General features: G+C 44.7%; 1 protein-coding gene and 1 long non-coding RNA gene across 3 annotated transcripts in view; one reads left to right on the top strand and one right to left on the bottom strand.

Moving 5' to 3' along the window:
• GCK (glucokinase) overlaps positions 1-22,576 on the bottom strand; it is a 61,187-nt gene that overhangs the window by 20,166 nt on the left and 18,445 nt on the right. The window contains exons 3-4 of the mRNA XM_040346045.1: positions 14,425-14,579; positions 9,562-9,681 (exon numbers count right to left, since the gene is read on the bottom strand). Of these exons, the coding sequence (XP_040201979.1) occupies positions 9,562-9,681; positions 14,425-14,579 (275 nt within the window). The remainder of the gene's footprint in view (positions 1-9,561; positions 9,682-14,424; positions 14,580-22,576) is intronic.
• Positions 1-22,576, top strand: part of LOC120933062 — a 117,509-nt gene that overhangs the window by 88,304 nt on the left and 6,629 nt on the right. For both annotated transcript variants that reach the window (XR_005748057.1, XR_005748056.1), the window contains 2 exons: positions 19,056-19,132; positions 21,374-21,450. This is a non-coding gene — a long non-coding RNA (uncharacterized LOC120933062). The remainder of the gene's footprint in view (positions 1-19,055; positions 19,133-21,373; positions 21,451-22,576) is intronic.

The raw sequence follows: 22,576 nt of genomic DNA, 5'->3' as shown, positions 1-22,576 counted from the left end.
TGTAAGCCTACTGAATGACCCTATACTTTACGTAGAAATTGAAAAAGAAATTCAGGAGTATTTTCGGACAAATAAGTCCTCGGACACATCCCCCGCTATCAATTGGGCAGCCCACAAGGCCACAATACGAGGGAAATTAATCCAAATAGCGGCCAGAGCAAAACAGACCCGAGAACACACAATTAAGCAATTATAAACAAATCTAGAAGCGGTAATGGAAGAACAACATAGGAACCCCTGGTTTGACCTTAGGCATAAAATTAACGAAGTGAGACTTGCACTTAATCTTAGCTTGACTACGCAAGCTGAGAAGCATATTAGTTGGTCTAAGCACAGGGGGCCAGATCCACAAAAGAGATACGACGGAATAACTGGTGTTACTCCATCGTATCCCTTGTCCTAACTTTGGAACTGATCCACAGAAGCAGTTTTCCAAAGTTAGGCAGAAGATCCGGCATGTGTAATTGAATTACACTGCCGAATCTTAGGATGCAGTACCGCATCTGCCGCTGGGGGTATTTCGAGTCGAAATGCCGCTTCTAGTATGCAAATTAGCACTTAGGGCGATCCACAAAGCTTTTCAGCTTCGTTTTTTCGCCGTAAGTTTTAGTTTGCAAGTGTAAAACTAGGGCTGGTGTTACAAAGTGTAAACTAGTAACACCATGTAAAAGCCCATTCAAGCGACGGCATTTGGTATGCATTCCCGAGGGAGAACTCCACGGCAATTTGTAAAAACAAAACCGGCATGGGTTCCCCCCCAGGAGCATACCAGGCCCTTAGGTCTGGTATGGGTTGTAAGGAGACCCCCCTACGCCGAACAATCGACGTAGGGGGTCCCCCTACAATCCATACCAGACCCGTATCCAAAGCACGCTACCCGGCCGGCCAGGAATGGGAGTGGGGACGAGCGAGCGCCCCCCCCCTCCTGAGCCGTGCCAGGCTGCATGCCCTCAACATGGGGGGGTTGGGTGCTCTGGGGCAGGGGGGCGCACTGCGGGCCCCCCCACCCCAGAGCACCCTGTCCCCATGTTGATGAGGACAGGACCTCTTCCCGACAACCCTTGCCGTTGGTTGTCGGGGTCTGCGGGCGGGGGCTTATCGGAATCTGGGAGTCCCCTCAAATAAGGGGGCCCCCAGATACTGGCCCCCCACCCTAAGTGAATGGATATGGGGTACATCGTACCCCTATCCATTCACCTGGAGGCAAAAAGTTAAAGTTATTAAACACACAACACAAGGGTTTTTAAAATATTTTATTAGTCTGCTCCGGAGGCCCCCCCTGTCTTCTTTATTAGCTCTAATACCAGGGGGGGCTTCTTCTTCCACTCTCCGGGGGTCTTCTTCCACTCTCCGGGGGGGGGCTTCTTCTTCCGCTCTCCGGGGGGGGTCTTCTTCCGCTCTCCAGGGGTCTTCTTCTATCTCCGCCGCTCTCCGCTGTTGACTCGGCGAACCCCGGTTCTTCTGCAGCTGTCCGGTGCCTTCTTCTTCAGCGCTGGCTGCCTGCTATCTTCGTGTGTTAGCTCAATTACTAGCAGGCAGCCATCGCGGTCTTCTGTGACATCACCTTCTTCTCTTCTGTTCTTCTCCCCTCTTCCGATGTTGACTCGTCGCCTCTTGTCACTGCAATGATGGAAGCGCGCCTTGCATCCCATTTATATAGGCATCACCGTCCCATCATGCTCCGGCAGGTACCCACGTGGTGGGTGCACGTGGGTAGGCACCCACCACGTGGGTACCTGCCGGAGCATGATGGGACGGTGATGCCTATATAAATGGGATGCAAGGCGCGCTTCCATCATTGCAGTGACAAGAGGCGACGAGTCAACATCGGAAGAAGGGAGAAGAAGAACCTGACGTCACAGAAGACCGCGATGGCTGCCTGCTAGTAATTGAGCTAACACACGAAGATAGCAGGCAGCCAGCGCTGAAGGAGAAGGCACCGGACAGCTGCAGAAGAACCGGGGTGCGCCGAGTCAACAGCGGAGAGCGGCGAAGATAGAAGAAGACCCCCGGAGAGCGGAGAAGACCCCCCGGAGAGCGGAAGAAGAAGCCCCCCCGGAGAGTGGAAGAAGACCCCCGGAGAGTGGAAGAAGAAGCCCCCCCTGGTATTAGAGCTAATAAAGAAGACAGGGGGGGCCTCCGGAGCAGACTAATAAATTATTTTAAAAACCCTTGTGTTGTGTGTTTAATAACTTTAACTTTTTGCCTCCAGGTGAATGGGTAGGGGTACGATGTACCCCATATCCATTCACTTAGGGTGGGGGGCCGGTATCTGGGGGCCCCCTTATTTGAGGGGACTCCCAGATTCCGATAAGCCCCCGCCCGCAGACCCCGACAACCAATGGCAAGGGTTGTCGGGAAGAGGTCCTGTCCTCATCAACATGGGGACAGGGTGCTCTGGGGTGGGGGGGCCCGCAGTGCGCCCCCCTGCCCCAGAGCACCCAACCCCCCCATGTTGAGGGCATGCGGCCTGGCACGGCTCAGGAGGGGGGGCGCTCGCTCGTCCCCACTCCCTTTCCTGACCGGCCGGGTAGCGTGCTTTGGATACGGGTCTGGTATGGATTGTAGGGGGACCCCCTACGTCGATTTTTCGGCGTAGGGGGGTCTCCTTACAACCCATACCAGACCTAAGGGCCTGGTATGCTCCTGGGGGGGGAACCCATGCCGGTTTTTTCTTTGAAAATTGGCATGGAGTTCTCCCTCAGGAATGCATGCCGAGCGACGCTGTCAATTTTTTTTTTTTTCCCGACGCAACTTTTTTAAGCCGGCGCGATCCACAAAACTCGGCGTAACGTAACTTCGCGCATGCGCAGTACGGCCGGCGCGGGAGCGCGCCTCATTTAAATGGTACTCGCCCCATTTGAATAGGAACGCCTTGCGCCGGCGGAATTTAAGTTACACGGCCTGAAATTTCTAGGTAAGTGCTTTGTGGATTGGGCACTTAGGTAGAAATTTTAAGGCAGTGTAACTTAAATGGGATTTTTTAAGTTGCGCCAGGTTTTTGTGGATCTGGCCCAGGTTCTATACCATGGGTGATAAACCAACTACGATGTTAGCCAGGAAGCTTGTACCCCGGCCGTATACGCCGACTCCACCTAAATTAAGATTACCTACTCGTCACCCTACCCAAAATCCCGAATTAATTTTAAAAGAATTTCACAAATTTTATACTAAACTGTATAGTCCACCGAATAAATTTGATCTGCCCAAGATGGAGGCGTTCTTCCACTGCCTAAATTGACACATGACCATGCGAAAATGATGGATGATGACTTTTCGGAATCAGAAATTAAGGATACTATAAAAACATCCATCCCTCTAAGGCCCCAGGGCCAGATGACTTCCCCGGCCATTACTACAGGAAATATCAGGATATTCTTGCCCCTCATTTATGTATCTATTTTAATGACTTGAGGCGGGGTAATAAACTCCCTAGTCACGAAAATGTAGCTTATATAAATGTTATACCGGGGAAGGGCCATGGGGACTGTGCCAATTATCGCCAGATTTCATTAATCAATACAGATCTAAAAATGTTAACCAAACTACTGGCCTTATGATTAAATACTTTTTTTCCAAGATATATCCACCCTGACCAGGCAGGATTTGTTCCCAACAGACAAGCTTTGGACCAAACCCGCAGGATAATACATTTAATTTCGGCGGTCCAATCTGACTGGGACGGAAATGGACCCAGAGGTGGGATGCTGCTTTCGTTGGACGTCCAGAGAGCGTTTGACTCCCTCTCTATTTGTTTGACGTGTTGTGTCGTTTTGGATTTGGCGAGCGATTTCTGGTCCTCCTTCGTACGCTTTATGACACACCGTCTGCTTCGTTGATGATCAGAGGTTACTCCTCCCAATCCCTGGCTATAAGAAGGGGTACTAGACAGGGGTGCCCATTATCGCCACTATTATTTGCTCTAGCGATAGAGCCTTTAGCCATGAAAATCTGCACATGCCAGGATATCCGGGGGATCGTTTGTGGAGACTATGACCATAAATGCTTGCTTTTTGCTGACGACCTTTGCCGCCCATCACTTCCCTCCCTAACTTACACGTCATCTTACAACCATTCTCTGATATCTTAGGACTAAAAATAAACCACAGCAAATCCATGGCACTGAACCTTTACCTACCAATCTCTACTCAGATAACACTCAAACAATCATACCAGTTTCAGTGGGAACCTGAGACTCTCCCATACCTAAGCATACATTTGACTTCATCTATTCAAATGCTATATAAGAGAAATTATCCAGCCCTCTTTAAGCGGTTGACGGATGACCTGACTAAATGGCAGATTCACCCCCCATCGTGGTTCGGCAGACTCCACTCGATAAAAATTAATGTCCTGCCGAGGATATTGTACTTCTTTCGCACTTTACCAGTGGCTTTGGCTCGGAACGACCTCCAAATGTTCCAAAGAAAAAATTTACAATTTTGTTTTGGGGAGACAAGAGGCCTAGGGTGAACAAGGTTACTATGTATACTCCAAAACAGAAGGGGGGACTTGGTCTACCGGACCTTCAGAAATACTTCTATGTGGCCCAGATGGCCCAACTTTCTAGATATCACTCCCAGCTACCGCAAGCAATATGGATGACTATGGAAGCTTATTCCTGTCGTCCGAACCCTATTTCTCACGTTATGTGGCTTCCAATAAAAGAAAGACCTATAATATTGTGCCCTACGTTGTCCTTCTCACTAGAGATATGGGATAGACTCTCCAGAACCCACAAATTCAAGTCACCCCACCCCCCATTGGCGCCACTATTGAAAAATGGTGCGTTTACCCCGGGCCTCACTTCCCTCGCGTTCGAATAGTGGACTAATAAAGGATTAATGCGACTAGCTGACCTTTGCCATAGTAAGGGTATGCTATCCGAGCAGTATATGGTAGACAAGTATCAAATGCCACCTACAGAACGCTATAGATACACTCAGATAAGCCACCATTTATAAACTTTATCCGTAAGGGTGATTTAGCGACATTGACCCCCATAGAATATTTATGTAGTCACTATGATAACATTAAGGGTCACATAACTGCCATATATCCGATATTGATAAATGTATCGACTAAACTGAGCTACATGATCCAATGGGAAAAGGACTTACAAGAAACCCTTGACCTAGAGGAATGGCAAACGTTGACAGCATCTCAATCACTTATCAATACCTCGATAATAGAGGCAAACTACAAGGTTTTATTGAGATGGTATATGGTTCCAGCCAGATTGGCCACTTTTGTTCCTGGAGCTACCTCTATGTGTTTTTATAGGTTGTGGTCAAGTCGAATCTACCTACCACATATGGTGGACATGACCTAAGGTCAGAAGGTTTCGGATAAGGGTCTATAATTTCATTTATTTCCTTACCCAGCTAGGCTTGACTAAATCAGCAAAACAAGCACTTCTGGGGGGAGGGGTAGTGGTAGCCTCCAAATTCCAAAGGCGGCTTATAACCTTTATTTTTATTTCAGCAAAAATAAACATAGCCAGGAATTGGAGGTCCTCCGCCCTTCCATTTGATTAGCTTAAAGGCAAATTATCGTGGCTTATGTTAAACGAAAGTTTGACTGCACTGGTGCAGGACAAGATGAAGTTATTTCATAAAGTATGGGACCCTTGGATTAGATATTTTACAAATGATCCCCGAATGCTCACTACCTAGATTTATTATTGTAATATGGGCCTCTAGGCACGGAGCCGTGGTTCATTCCCCCTCCCTTCCCAACCCTTCCTTCTCGGTTTTGTTCCCCCCTCTATTTCCTTTCTTCCGTACATTTTCTCTAAAAAACTTCATACTGTGGGGTATTGATTTTGACTTTATAGTCGAGGTACCTCTTTTGTTTACCCTCAGCAGATTGTTGCTTACCAGGGAAGTTGAGGGCAGCACCAGCACATTCAGAGGATTTAGGCTCCCCCGATAGCTCTTCCCAGCGGGTTGATTGCCCGATAAGGCCTGGGATGGGAGGCGACCTTGGGGCCCTGGACACAGTAGGCTTGTGTATGGTCGATTTTTGTGCTACTGTACTTTGGCCCACTTGAGAGGGTTATTATGGATATTGTGGGCGATATCAATAGGGCTCTCCAATGTCATAGACTATTATATACATGATTCTCTAAATATGTTTGATACTGTGCTATGCAATGCTGAGAGTTACTTTTTTGTTTTATATATTTTGTATACAAAACTTAAAAAAAAAAACGATTTAAACATAAAAGAACAAAACCAGCTATTGCTACAACATTCAGTTTCAATGCAGAGATTTTCCCCACAGTACTTTTTTTTTCTGCGGCTTGATGTCTTCAGTTTGATGGCAAACATCATTTAACCCACTGCCTTTGAGCCCAAGTCATTCGGGACATGTCCCAGCCAGTTATTGGACAGTGATAGGAGAAGCAGCACAGCAATGAGCTAATTTCTCTGTCACTGTGCTCTCTCCATCTATTAGCATTCTTCTTGACAGCAGATTCACTGATGGCTCCAGCTCTGCTATACAGGGTTTCATAGGTGTGCACCGTCTATTGCATTAGGGTGTGCACCCCAAAGCTCAAGCACACACTACTGATCTCTCACAATGTTCATATAGAAAGGGAAGGGGATGGTCAATTACATATTTACTGGCCCCTTCCTCCACTAATCCTAAAACATCCTTGCAGCAACAGCTGGCGGGAGAGGAGAGAAGCTGGTAGCACTGCAGGGGAAGGAGGAAGCCAGGGAAGTAGGGGGGAATCTGTGCTGTAAAGGGTGATTAGGGTGTGCCTGGGCACACTTGGCACACCCTGTGCGCACGCCTATGCAGGGTTTGCAAGATGCGCATACAAGGTCAAACTCAGGTACTTACAGTGTGTGCAAAAAATTATGTACTGATGATTACACAGCTGTATCTGCCAATATTTTTTCATCTTACAATTGCTTTAGGACCTCAGAAATGTAGTTAAAAAAACAATACATCAAAAAACAATAAAAAAAAAAAAAACAATACATCAGTGGCGGCTGGTGCTCAAAATTTTTGGGGGGCGCAAACGAAGAAAAAAAAAATCGCAGCCTCACTGTGCCCATCAAATGCAGCCACTGTTCCATCAATTCGCACCACTGTGCCATGCCATCAAACGCAGTCACTGTGCCATCAATTCGCACCACTGTACCATGCCATCAAACGCAGCCACTGTGCCATGCCATCAAACGCAGCCACTGTGCCATGCCATCAAACGCAGTCACTGTGCCATGCCATCAAACGCAGCCACTGTGCCATCAATTGTCACCACTGTACCATGCCATCAAACGCAGCCACTGTGCCATGCCATCAAATGCAGCCACTGTGCCATGCCATCAATTGTGGTCACTGTGCCATCAATTGTCACCACTGTGCCATGCCATCAATTATGGTCACTGTGCCATCAATTGTCACCACTGTGTCATGCCATCAAATGCAGCCACTGTGCCATGCCATCAAATGCAGCCACTGTACCATGCCATCAAATGCAGCCACTGTGCCATGCCATCAAATGCAGCCACTGTGCCATGCCATCAATTGTGGTCACTGTGCCATCAATTGTCACCACTGTGCCATGCCATCAAATGCAGCCACTGTACCATGCCATCAAACACAGCCACTGTGCCATCAATTGTCACCACTGTGCCATGCCATCAAACGCAGCCACTGTGCCATCAATTGTCACCACTGTACCATGCGATCAAACGCAGCCACTGTGCCATGCCATCAAATGCAGCCACTGTGCCATGCCATCAATTGTGGTCACTGCGCCATCAATTGTCACCACTGTGCCATGCCATCAATTATGGTCACTGTGCCATCAATTGTCACCACTGTGCCATGCCATCAAATGCAGCCACTGTGCCATGCCATCAAATGCAGCCACTGTGCCATGCCATCAAATGCAGCCACTGTGCCATGCCATCAAATGCAGCCACTGTACCATGCCATCAAATGCAGCCACTGTACCATCAATTGTCACCACTGTGCCATGCCATCAATTATGGTCACTGTGCCATCAATTGTCACCACTGTGCCATGCCATCAAATGCAGCCACTGTGCCATGTGCCACTGTGCCATGCCATCAATTGTGGTCACTGTGCCATCAATTGTCACCACTGTGCCATGCCATCAATTATGGTCACTGTGCCATCAATTGTCACCACTGTGCCAAACGCAGCCACTGTGCCATGCCATCAAATGCAGCCACTGTGCCATGCCATCAATTGTGGTCACTGTGCCATCAATTGTCACCACTGTGCCATGCCATCAAATGCAGCCACTGTACCATGCCATCAAACGCAGCCACTGTGCCATGCCATCAAACACAGCCACTGTGCCAATTGTCACCACTGTGCCCTTTAATTGTCGCCACTGTGCTCATTCATGCCGATGTTCCAATTGTCCCCACTGTGTCACTGTCCAGTCATCCATCCACCTCGGAGCTTTATATTATAACCTGCTGGGACTTGTAGTTCTCCATCGTCTCCTGGGGCTCAAGTGCATGCAATCCACCATCTTTGTCCAGTTTTTCTCACTGCTGGGACTTGTAGTCCCATAGATGGTGGATTGCATACACCTGAGCCCCAGGAGAAGATGGAAAACTACAAGTCCCAGCAGGTTATACATACAATAAGGCTCTGAGGTGGATGGGTGTGGATGGCATGCACCTGAGCCAGGAGAAGATGGGGAACTACAAGTCCCAGCAGGTTATAATACAAGACACCCATCCACCTAGGAGCCTTATATTATAACCTGCTGGGACTTGTAGTTCCCCATCTTCTCCTGGGCTCAGGTGCATGCCATCCACACCTTTCCACTTCAGAGCCTTATTGTATGTATAACCTGCTGGGACTTGTAGTTCTCCAATCTCCATCTTCTCCATGAGCCCCAGGAGAAGATGAACTACAAGTCCCAGCAGTCTAACTACAATAAAAGGCTCCGAGGTGGATGGGTGGAGATCAAGCAGTGAATGTGCATTTTAAAAAAAACAATAACTGGGGTAGGGGGTGCTTCCTGACGGCAGACATTTCAGCCACAATATGCATTTTTTTTAATAAGGGGGGGGGGGGGGGGGTTGGGGGTCTGCTGACGGCCGCCCACTGGAAACAAAGCAGCGCCCACTGGGGCGGTGAAATAGTTCTATGCACTGTGTGTACTCACTGCACCCGCCCGGCCATAATACAGGCCATCGCGCCGGAAACAGTGGCGCGACGGTTTGCGCCACAAAGGCATATTTTAGCTGCCAATGTAGCGCCGCGTCTGCAATCTTGTGATTGCACAGACGTGGCGCTACCCATACTGCACTATGCCCGGCGCCCGGACACAGTGCACATAAGGATTTTTTTTTTCATTTTTCGTTTTTTTAAAGAGACATGTTTAAAAAAAAAGTTGTTTTTTTTTTTTTTACTGGCTGGGGGGAGGGGGGGGGCGGCGCCCGCTATGGACGGGCCGCCACTGCAATACATAATGTTAACAGATATCCATCCATGCACCCTGTGCACACTGCAGTGTTTCTGCTATTTTAGGTTGCTGTCCCTTCCTAGATTTGTTACCTTGTCAATATCTTCATGTCTGACAGGAAAGGAGAAGGTAAAGCCCAGTGGGAGCTTCTTATGCTTCATATTCTGCTGGTCCAGGTAATCCGAGATACATTCAGCAATGTAATCAAACAGCTGGGAAGAGAGATATTGGTAAATGTAAAAACCATGAATATATCTGTGTTGTCTATAGGAACCTGCAATATTTAATATACAGTATTGACACGTTGACTGTTTTCTATCCTGAAAACGTTCTTTTGTAATCTTCTATACTTAAGCCCCAAAATGTCCCTCTGTCTGTTGGTTGCTGTCTTTAATAAATGTCATTGTCACACACAGCGGTTTTTAATATCATGGCTATAGGTGGGATTATACCCTATAATTTTAACATGAGATTTATTTTTATATTACAGAGAAGAAGAAACCCCCATCTGCATTCCATACGATGTTCAGATCTTGCATTCAGTGCACGGGGTCTAGATGCACCCATGCACGAGGGGTAACATCTTGTCTGAAGGTGAGCTCACCAATGCCTGGGACCAGGCCGAGGCCGCGGTCATGTGAAAAATCAAACATTAAACAGAGATGAGCTACTAGCGTGCAGCATAAGACTAGACTAGCTTGGCTCTGAGGTAGGGGGTGCGCCCCCAAAATGCATCAACCTATACCCTTGTTATGTCTGCACCGTGTTCCATTGTGCAGTTGTATCCATTTTTAACCTTTCATTACCTATTAAATGTTTTGGGTAAGGCAATAAAATGTGCATTCCCTCCCTTTTTTCTGTTTTATAACATGCAATAATGTCTTTCTCATAACTGCAACTAGCTGCGGCTGCCCCAAATTAGCTGCACAGGTGAATTTGCTATGGAAAGCTTCCATACTTGGCAAGGCTCGAATGGAGAAGTACTTGGGGTGTCCCAATAGATACAGTGGGGATCGAAAGTTTGGGCACCCCAGGTAAAAATTTGTATTAATGTGCATAACGAAGCCAAGGAAAAATGGAAAAATCTCCAAAAGGCATCAAATTACAGATTAGACGTTCTTATAATACGTCAAAAAAAGTTAGATTTTATTTACATCATTTACACTTTCAAGATTACAGAAAACAAAAAAATTATGTCTGCAAAAGTTTGGGCACCCTGCAGAATTTATAGCATGCACTGCCCCCTTTGCAAAGCTGAGACCTGCCAGTGTCATGGATTGTTCTCACTCATCGTCTGGGAAGACCAGGTGATGTCAATCTCAAAGGTTTTAAATGCCCAGACTCATCTGACCTTGCCCCAACAATCAGCACCATGGGTTCTTCTAAGCAGTTGTCTAGAAAACTAAAACTGAAAATAGTTGACGCTCACAAAGCTGGAGAAGGCTATAAGAAGATAGCAAAGCGTTTTCAGATGTCAATATCCTCTGTTCGGAATGTAATTAAGAAATGTCAGTCATCAGGAACAGTGGAAATTAAAACAAGATCTGGAAGACCAAGAAAAATATCAGACAGAACAGCTCACAGGATTGTGAGAAAAGCAATTCAAAACCCATGTTTGACTCCACGATCCCTCCAGTAAGATCTGACAGACACTGGAGTTGTGGTACACTATTCCACTATAAAGAGATACTTGTACAAATATGGTCTTCATGGAAGAGTCATCAGAAGAAAACCTCTTCTACGTCCTCACCACAAAAATCAGCGTTTGAACTTTGCAAATGAACATATAAAGCCTGATGCAAGCCTGATGCATTTTGGAAACTTCTGTGGACCGATGAGGTTAGAATAGAACTTTTTGGCCGGAATGAGCAAAGGTACGTTTGGAGAAGAAAGGGCACGGAATTTAATGAAAAGAACCTCTGTCCAACTGTGAAGCATGGGGGTGGATCAATCATGCTTTGGGGTTGTATTGCAGCCAGTGGCACAGGGAACATTTCACGAGTAGAAGGAAAAATGGATTCAATAAAATGTCAGCAAATTTTGGATGGTAACTTGATGCCATCTGTGAAAAAGCTGAAGTTAAAGAGAGGATGGCTTCTACAAATGGATAATGATCCTAAACACACCTCAAAATCCACGGGGGATTACATCAAGAGGCGTAAACTGAAGGTTTTGCCATGGCCTTCACAATCTCCTGACCTCAACATAATTGAAAATCTATGGATAGACCTTAAAAGAGCAGTGCGTGACAGACAGCCCCGAAATCTCAAAGAACTGGACTTTTGTAAGGAAGAATGGGCAAAGATACCTCAAACAAGAATTGAAAGACTCTTGGCTGGCTACAAAAAGCATTTACAAGCTGTGATACTTGCCAAAGGCGGCAGTACAAGATATTAACTCTGCAGAGTGCCCAAACTTTTGCAGACGCCATTTTTTTGTTTTCTGTAATTTTGGAAGTGTAAATGATGGAAATAAAATCTAACTTTTTTGACATATTATAAGAATGTCTAATCTGTAATTTGATGCCTTTTGGAGATTTTCCCCATCTTTCCTTGGCTTCGTTATGCACATTAATACACATTTTTACCTGGGGTGCCCAAACTTTCGATCCCCACTGTAGGTGCTGTTCTTGGGTTGTCCCAATAGATAGGTGCTCCGAAGTGGACCACAAGCCCCAACAAGTCACTGCACGTGTCCTGTCAATTCTTGAGCCTCCTAGGATCCGGACCTCTTCCCTTTTATATAACACGGGAGGGACCCCAGAAAAAAGCCTGCGAACACACTCAGGGAAGTCAGCAAAAACATTAACACCTTCCCCCTGACCTGGGCAGCCACATGCTAACTAAACATACAGTATGCCACCTGCCTGCAACTGGAATGACTAAAATCAGTGGCACATTTTTGTACATACAAGACAAGATATTTCATATGCACAAAAGTAACTGCTAAATGGGAGCTTTTTTTTGTCACTCACTCACAACACAAGACATGCAATGTTTCAGGGCTGCACACAGTGCTTTAAGTGGGCCGGAACGCGGCGGTACTCAGTACCGCCACTTCCAAAAATGGCCCTGGAGAGTACCAGCACCTCTCCGTGCGCCCAGTACGTGGGTTTCCGGTACCGGAACGCAGCGGAGAGCTAGCTACAGCATTGTAGTGGCTGGCCGGCGCTGGGCGAATTACATCGCGCACCGTCTCTCTCCTCCATAATGTCATTGGCTGGGCCGGCCATCAGCTAGTGGAGGGGGGCGGGCCGTGTGCAGAGTACGGCTTGAGCCGTACGTGCAGGCGCAGGCAGGGAGTTGACCTCATGTTAGGTGACGTCAACTCCTTTCCGCGCGCCTGTGAGGAGCGATCAGTGCGGCGTGGTGAATGTGAGCGGGTGACTGGCCCTCCTAGGAGTCAGGACGGTGCAGCAAAGTGAAAAACACCGGACTTTGCTTTGGATCTGAACTTCTGAAGTACAGAGTACTGGTGAGTGTTTTGTTGCTACCTATGGCTGCTCACAGACTGATATGTGGGAAGATGTTCATTGTATGATTATTGTTGCAAGCTTGCACATGGACTGCTCAGAGTGACTGATGAATAACATCCATTATTCTATCTATCTATAGCTGCTATGGTTTGCAATATATTGGTGCATTTTCTGCTAAAACTACATAAACCATCTGATGATGTCAGAAACTAAAAAAAGAGAAGATAAAATGGGCACAAAGCATGACAAGGGACAGACACCACAGAAAATAGATAGAATAATGGATGTTATTCATCAGTCACTCTGAGCAGTCCATGTGCAAGCTCACAGATATGTATACACTTCTCCTATCTATTTTCTGTGGTGTCTGTCCCTTGTCATGCTTTGTGCCCATTTTATCTTCTCTTTTTTTAGTTTCTGACATGTTTCGTCTAAGAGAGGGTTTGTAAAATATATATATTTTCATGTTCAGTATTGGGGGGGGGGGGAGCACCGGCGCCTAATAGAGTACCGGCACCTCTTTTGGCCCACTTAAAGCACTGGCTGCACAGCATCACCTTTATCATGCAACAATTGCTCTGTGCATTGCATTGTGCTGTAAACAAAGCAGAATCTCTTTATCTATTGCACTGAAGTAAGTCTGTGTTCTAGGCATTTGTCCCTGGGTGCATACTGCCCTAAACGAAAATACAGCTAGATGTCCAGCCAAAACAAGTCTTTTCTCTCATAGAGTTTAAAGATAGATTCACACCAGATCAGATGTGGGGGGGCTGCATTGTGTGGCTATTCCAGCACAGTCCCACTGTACAGACAAGACAAAATGCCTTGTCTCCCATGTACCCGGTTCACACCACTGCCGCACGGTGTGAGGCCATCCGCTGCTTCACACCACGCGGCCAGTAATTTTACTTTATAAGATGTCTGTGTGACATCTCAATAACTGTGCTTATCTTAGTCGGATAACACTGCACAACAGTCGCTGTGCTGCAATGTAGCTGGTGTGAACCAGCCCTTACAGGCTGCCTGTAGCGGGGCTGAACTGCACACCTGTGCCCTCCACCTTCAGCAAAGCATCAGGACCCCATGCGTCCGGGATAAACAACCAGTGTGCAGGGGGCCTAAAAGCAGGTTTACCCACTGTTTAGGCCAATGTACACTATGTGCAGTGACTGGTGTTTTACTGCAGTGTAAACGCCTGTCACCACTGGGACACACAGAAAACAATTGTTTTCTGTCTGTCCTATTCACACTACAATGCAGTCCACAGCTGAAGTGATCTGTGATCTGATAAAATGAAGATATGCTGCATTTTATCAGCGTACACTGTGCAAAATCACATACCGAACTCCAGCCCAAACTTTTTTTGTTTTTACTGTGGCCTTTGATATTTTTGGATCTCCCCCTTATTTCCTGTTGGGACACAAAGTAAAAATAGATCTCTCCAATAGGGACAGACTGCAACAAAATACTTCTTTCTCACCATTTCTGCAGTTCCTGTCATGGCATCCTCGGGAATTGAATACATTTTGTGCTTTGTGTCTACTTTCCACTGTCCATCCAGATCCTCTCCGACTTTCACCAGCATTACACGGAAATTTGTGCCGCCAAGATCCAAGGCCAGAAAATCACCAACCTCTAGACAAATCAGTAAAGGAAAAAATTACAATTACATATGCAAAATTATATAAAGCAATATAACATGCACCAAAAACTGTTGAATGCAAGTGATTAAGAACATTCATGGTTCATTAACCCCCTAGTCCCTTGCTTAATAACTCATGCCAAAGTTGCAAAACTGGGTTCAAGTGTTAGAGTAGTGCTAAATTCTTAACTTTTTTTTAACTTAAAGTGGAGTTCCGCCCAAAAGTGGAAATTCCGCTTATTTGCTTCCTCCCCCTCCGGTGCCACATTTGGCACCTTTCTGGGGGAGGGGGAAACGGGCCCCTGTTTTAGACAGATCTCTGTCCCCACTTCTGGGAGACAGTGCCGAAGTTTGGCCCTCCTCTGCCGCCGGGCCAATTAAAAAGCGTAGCACGCTTCGCGCATGCGCAGAAGGCTTCACTGCCGGTTTCCCCTAGGGGAGTTGGCGGCGGCAGCACCCGACAGCCGATCTGAAGATCGGCTGGGGTGCCGCCATTGCGGGCTCCCTGGACAGGTAATTGTTCATATATTAAACGTCAGCAGCCACAGTATTTGTAACTGCTGATTTTTATTTTTTCCCCCCAGGCTGTAACACCTCTTTAATGCATTCTCAACATTAAGGTAAGAAATGTCCTGTCCCTCGGGCGGCAGAGGAGGGCGCTGCCGCCGCCAACTACCCTAGGGGAAACCGGCAGTGAAGCCTTCTGCGCATGCGCGAAGCGTGCTACGCTTTTTAATTGGCCCGGCGACAGAGGAGGGCCAAACTTACTCGGCTCCATGTCACCAATGCCAGCTCCAGTGTTATTCCCCTTACTTCTTGGGTTCATTGGCTTCTACTGTCATCAATCAAACTCCTGTAATTAGGGGAGATAGGGTGATGTGTCTATAGACATACACAGCTTGGTAAGGGACCTTATGGGAGAGCGCATGTATGGATGCCTCCTTAGCACCTGGCTTGCTACAAGGAGGCACCCAAAATAGGGGAAGAGCCTACAGTGCTGCCAGGGACTGCAGAAAGCTGACCAAAGCAACGCTTTTGTGAAATAGCAATGCACAGAGCAGGTGTTACCTCTTTTTTTGTATATTTTTTTAAATATATTAATGTTATGTTAAGATATATTTTGGACTTAAGGCATAATTAAGGGACCAAAAAATAGGCATACATACAATTTTATAGAGTTTTATGCTACAGAGCAATTTGTTTACGTGTGTTACAGTACTCTTTATGTCTGCATTGTGACATTTGTAAAATGTTGATGTTTATTGCCAGTTGTAATATTTTAGAAGCGCCTTTTTTCTAATTATTATGACTTGCTGTTTTGACACAACACCGTCAACCGTATACACTCCGGTACATTATGAGCAGATATTGTTACCCCGCTCCAATACTAACCAACAAAATGGCCGCCTCTGCGGCAACAACTTTTTCCTCTGAACCTGCTGTTGTGTCAGAACAGCAAAGTCTTTGTGTACACACTTGCCGGTGTTGTGTCAAAACAGCAAGTCTTCGAAATATCCAATTAATGACGGTTTACAGTAACAGGAAGTGGCATAATTGGAGATCTTGATGAATTGGCTATTTTAACAGAACACAGGCACTCATGGCCCCCTCCCTCCTGCCAACTGACCCCATAGCAAGCATTTTGTTTATATAAAATCTTTGTTTTATAAATAATCAGTACAGGGTGCTCTCATGACACTTGTTTTGCAGAGCATTAAGGGATTCAAGGAAGATCAAAGCATTAGTTTCTCACTCGAATGCCGCGTACACACGATCATTTTTCGGCATGAAAAAAAACAACGTTTTTCGGCATGTAGAAAAAACGAAGTTTTTCCAACTTCATCATTAAAACGACGTTCCCCACACACCATCATTTTAAAAAAATGCTCTAGCAAAGCGCGGTGACGTACAACACGTATGACGGCACTATAAAGGGGAAGTTCCAGGGCTCAAGTCCTGCGGGAACGCGTGGGAACGGAGTTCCTGCACTTTTTTCACAGCAGGAACTCAGTTCCCTTTGCAGGACTAGGGCAGCCAAGAGCAGCCGAGCCGCCCGAGCCAATCCTTCCCTAAGCGGTGATGCCCAGCACGAGTCACTGTCAGGGGCACTTGCTTCTTTCTAAATCCCGCGATAACTCACGGCAGACCTCCGCAATGTCTCCTGGGAACAATGACAAAAGCTCCCAGGAGACATTGCGGCATCGAGGAAGTGACGGAATACCCGCACACTACCCGATGAATCCATATACAGGAAGCGGCCAGTAACATAAAGGATTACTAAGGTACAGACGATCGAAAAAAAAGTTTAGTAATTATGCCTATGAGCGTATCATATTTTTTTTTTTGTGGGGGAGCGTATCATTTTTTTTTTTTTTGGTGGGGGAGTGGATCTTGGGTGGGAGTTCCCACACTTTTTTCCCCAGGACTTGACCCCTGGGAAGTTCCATGCAGATGACGCCACCCTTGGGGCTGCTTTAGCTGATTCCATGTTAGTAAAAGACGATTCATGCTTTTCTGTCTGTTACAGCGTGATGAATGTGCTTACTCCATTATGAACGGTAGTTTTACCAGAACGAGCGCTCCTGTCTCATATCTTGCTTCTGAGCATGCACAGGTTTTTAACGTCCTTTTAGCCCACACACGATCATTTTTTACAACCCGAAAAACGGCATTGTTTAAAACGTCGTTAAAAAATGCAGCCTGTTCGAAATGCTCCCCACAATCACTTGTAAACACAGAAGTTACACACAGCTCTGCACTCTGTGTGTAGCCCACCTGAACTCTGCACTCTGTATTAAATGCAATCCTGGTATTTAATGCCCCTTTAAGACCCTCCTACTGTTCATGAACTTTGACCCCACCCACTATTTTCATGTGATTTGGAGGGGTTTTGGGGGTTCATGGTTGAGTTCCAGCACCTATTGTTTGAGAAAAAAAGCTTGTGTCCCACTTAGGTCTCAGGCTACACTCAGCTCTTTGCTGTGCAGTGTGTGACATCAGATCACCACCCCCTGCCTCCTGGAGCTAAGAAAATGCTGTCTAAATTCTGTATTTTGAATGGCTGTAGAGCAGAGAAGGCTGTGCATAAACAGGTACAACTTATGTAAGAGGTTTTGTTTAATCTCTGTGTATCACCTGAGGCCAGTCACTTCACTGGGTATATGTAAGGCTCTACTATCACTTTAGGCTCCATTCACATCTGGTGTTTTTCTGGCATTTTTTGTGTATTTGTAGCTTTTTACAAGCATTTTAGAAGTGTATTACAAGCGTTTTACAGCTTCTGGTGTTTTTGTTTAGCCAATAGAAAGCACTAGGGTAAGGAGAGGGAGAGGAAGTTGGGGGTGGAGAGCTGCTATTTGAGTAGAAAACGCTAGTAAAAAGCTTGTTTTAGAGATTAAAGCTTCAAGCAGAGAATCGCTAAGGTGTGAATGGGGCCTTAAGTATTTTTCACTTTTGAACTATTTTATTTGAATGCTGCTTAATTCTGTGTTGTAATATATTTTCTGTACATTTTTCCTGCACCGTTTTTTTATTTTATTTTCATTAAAAATCAAAATGTTTCTTTAATTAAAAATTGTTGAATCTCTGAATACTCTAACTAGAAATTATGAATTTAGGCTGTTTGAAGAAGCTAATATTGTGTAAACTCTGTTACATTCCTGTCTTGGCATGGCAGCAAGTGATACAGGCATTTTTAAAAGTCAGAATGTCAACAGCAGATGCTGTTAACGGTGCTTGTGGCTGGGAACGCGTAATGGTGGCAACCATGTGAGTCTTTAGCCACTTGCTGACCTGTCGCACTACATACTGTATACTGCGGCAGGTCCGCACATGCAGGCAAAAATATATGTATATAGACATTGCCTGCTCAGGATAAGGATTAAAACTTTCACGCGAACCAATTAATATACAATTATTTGGATTTTTTTTATTACCAAAGACATGTAGCAGAATACACTTTGGCCTACATTTATGAATTTTATTGGTTATGTTTTATGATAGAAAGTTTTCAGTTTTTCTTTAGTTTATATAAAAATAAAAAACCTAGTGGTGATCAAATACCACTAAAAGATAGCTCTATTTGTGTAAAAAGAAATTTGTTAAAAATTAATTTGCGTACAATATTGCATGACCGTACAATTGCCAGTTAAAGTAGCACAGTGCTGAATAGTGAAAAAATGCCCTGGTCTTGAAGGGGGTACTTGTGGAGCTCAAGTGGTAAAGGGATAACTGCTCCGTTAACTTGCCCCAGTGACGATCACTCTCATCCTGCTGGTGCTTAGATTGTTGTCCTGCAAGTTGGTAAATCTTTGCTCAAGGTGAGGCTGGGAGTATAATCGTAAAAAATATTCATGAACTTTCTTGTGCAGCTGAGGGGTTACATAAGGCAGGTAGTGCTATATAGTGTTGATTGACAACTATTTTTCATGTTCCAGTGTTTACAAATTACTCTTGTACTTCTCTTGCAGTAACAGCTATTTAACTGTGACATTGTATAACCTCTATTGCTGGCTGAACTCCCACTACACATCGGAGCACATTTCAGGTCAGTAAATAAAAGATTTGTAAAGAATAAAGAGGACAGGAATCATCAGAGCGCTGTGCCGGGGGTGAAGGACACAGGCAGAAGTGCAGTCACTGTTTGAACAAGGCCAGTGTTTGTTTTTACAGTGGTGACAAGCTTTGTGCCAAGTGACAGATTTACTGTCTAATGAACATATCATTCTTCAAAATTAAAGCTGACCATAGATGGATAGAATTTCGAACGAAAATTCTTAGGAAAAGTATTATGAAAAATGGTACAAAAATTCTCAGAACATCCATTTATCGTACGAAAGTTTACTTTGCTTTTAACATTTAATTTAGCAACGAATGGACTTTACTGAATGAAAGCCACACACACTTTTAGAAATGTGTACGTTTAAGAAAAATGTATCATTCTGCTCCATCCATTTTCTCACCAATGTGGTCAAAAATTAACATTGCATTGATTCACTAATAATTTGAAAAATTATCATTGCATTGACTCACTAATGATTAGAAAATGACTGAGCAATCTTTCTTAGAACATTTTTTTCCCAAGAATTAAGAATGTTCGTTCAAAATTCTATCCATCTATCCATCTATGGCCAGCTTAGAACTCACAAAATTAGGTGACTTGATTGATAGACCAGAAGGATTTCACATATAATGCAACCCTCAGGCTCAGGCTGTGTAGGAGATAAGGAGATAACTGGCCATCAACAAACTTGACATTTTTCATGATTTTGAGTGATTGGTTGTAGGATTTGCCCAGGAAATCGTTATTTTTCCCTGGAAGGTCATTCGTTTTTCAGTAGAGGCCATGTGTATGTTAAAATTAAGGCAGGCCATAGACAGAGTTAATTTTTTTCCCTGCAACCACCTGTTGACAAGGGAATCACCCCTTTGAGCCATTGTGTTCTCCTGGCAAACACAGCGATTATTGCTAGCGGCTGTAAAAATTCCTCATCCACACATTCAAGGTATTGTATTCTGATGATGGGGAAACTTCCCTGCTGTTAGATTACAATGATTAGTGCTGCTGGTATAGCCAGTGTATGGTGCCTTTTTTTATTTGATTTTTTAATATTACATTTAAATTTCTAAATTCCAAGGGCTATGTGTTATTACTTATTATTACCAGCATCAAGTAGGTGGAGACCCCAATTCCAAAAACATTTAAAATACAAAATTAAAATAAACATTTTAAAAAATGCCCCCAAAATTGCAAAAAACTACAAAAATATTTAAAATGAAAATAAATATAAAAGAATGCATCATAGATTGCAATAAAGCAGTTTAAATCAATATCTATATTAAGGCCCTTTGGTGTTATTGTATCAAGTTTGTATATTCATTTGGTTTTGTTTTGAGAGACTTTTTTTTTTTTTTGTCCTTTCCAATGGCCTTCTACTCTGTCAACCATAACATTTGAACTGGCTTGCATCCTTTCCATGGCATTCCTAAAGTGTCTGAATACACTATGTTTAGTGTATCCTTTTCTTATATTGTTCATGTGCTCCCCCATTTTTCTGTTTAATTCTCATGTTGTCCTCCCTACGTACTAGAGGCATCACAGGCACTCCATTATGTAGGTGACATGCGTGCTTTTACATGATATTAATGCCTTGATCTCAAATATTCTTCTATTGCTTTTAAAAGTGTGTATTTTTTTTTACCTTATTGTCTGCTTGTTCTGCCCCCCACACAGTTTTGACACCAGAAAAATAATTTTACGTTCAGGAAACTACTCCTTTTATTGGGTGGATTTACCACCACATTTTTTACTATCATGTTTCTCAAAACAAAATTAAGTTGATATACACACTTGATATATTAACACCGGAGGGCCTTAATGTAGATATTGATTTAAACTGCTTTATTGCAAATTTTTAATCTATGATGCATTATTTCAAAACTTTGGTGGGATTTTCTTTAATTGTTTGTATTTTAAATGATTTTGGAATATGGGATGCCACCTACTTGATGCTGGTAATAATAGGTCATAATGCGTGGCCATTGGAATTAAGGAATTGAAATGTAATGATAAAATCACTGGCCAATGCGAATGTTTTAGAAATTGGCATTAATAGCACAGTTAGCAAAACCTACTGGTGTTTAGGATAGCATATCATTATTTATTAATAGGAACATAAAGTGTTGGCATCTGCTATAAATAAGAGTAATAAGATAAACCTCTGAAGAAACAATGTAATAAAATGGCATAAAAATGTCATAAATCTTCTGCATTTAATTATATTTGAAGATATCATTATGACGAAAATATATGTAGAGGCGGAGCTACAGAAAGAGATGTTGTTCCACTGGGGCCACCTGGAAGTGGTGAGACACTCCCCCTTTTTTCTCTAACCAGTTAAACTGAGTAATGTGTGCGACACCAGCAAGGATTCTTTCTGCATGTAATTTACTCTTCTTTGTGTGTTTCGTTTTATGTCTTTTGTATGTTGTACAATGCAAAAAAATTCAAATAAACATTACAAAAAAAAAAAAGATTCTTGTACACACCCAGAGAAGAGGGGGGTTTGGGAGTGCCCGAGTTTCGCAAGTATTATTTAGCAGCGCAGGTGACTCAACTAATCCAAATGCACAGCCGTAATTATTGCCCTGAGTGGGTCTCACTGGAGGCTCAGACATGTGCTCCATTAGCTATGGACCTTGTCCTTTGGACATTCCCTAAGCACTGCAAAGCGATTTTGAGTCCAAGACTCTCTCATTCCCTCAATGTTTGGGAAATGGGATGTAGAAGATGGGCTCTAAGGTCCGCACATGCCCCAGTGGCCCCACTGTTCGGCAATCGCCTGTTTCCCCCGGGCAGACGTCCCGACGGATTTAGCTGGTGGGTTAACAAGGGATTATTACGGATAGGCGATTATCTCCATCACAGAGGAATACGCCTGTCGTCATACTACAGCTTGGAGATGCCTTCCTCGGAGAGCTACCGCCTACAGCAAATTCAGCATTTTTTCCATTCTTTAGAGAACAATGGGTCCGACTTGACAACACGCACCATCTTCGAGAGTAGGTGTATACAGGACTCCGCTCTCCGGGGGGGCATCTCTGTGCTCTATAAACAGTTGGCCGCACCTCTCACTAGGCTCCCATATCAGGTGGCATGGGAGAGGGACCTGAACATTAGCCCTGAGTTGGGGGATTGGCGTAGGTGGAGTACGAGAATTCACAAAGGCATCCTCAATGTGGCTTTGATAGAGGCGAGTTACAAGGTGCAAGCCAGATGGTACCTGGTGCTGGAGCGCCTTTCCAGAATGTACCCTGGGGCCTCATCCTCCTGCTTCAGGGCTTGTGGGCAGGTGGGTACACCAGTTCATGTGTGGTGGACATGCCCCAGGGTGCGTCGTTTTTGGATCAGGGTCCACGTGCTTATTCTTTTGATCACAATGGTGAATATCATTAAAGACGCCTCAGTCGCCCTCCTAAACAAACCAGTGGA

The sequence above is a fragment of the Rana temporaria genome, chromosome 3, assembly GCF_905171775.1.
Source record: "Rana temporaria chromosome 3, aRanTem1.1, whole genome shotgun sequence".
Classification (NCBI taxonomy): domain Eukaryota; kingdom Metazoa; phylum Chordata; class Amphibia; order Anura; family Ranidae; genus Rana; species Rana temporaria.
Note: the sequence above shows the minus strand (reverse complement) of the source record. Positions and strands in the feature narration are given on the sequence as shown.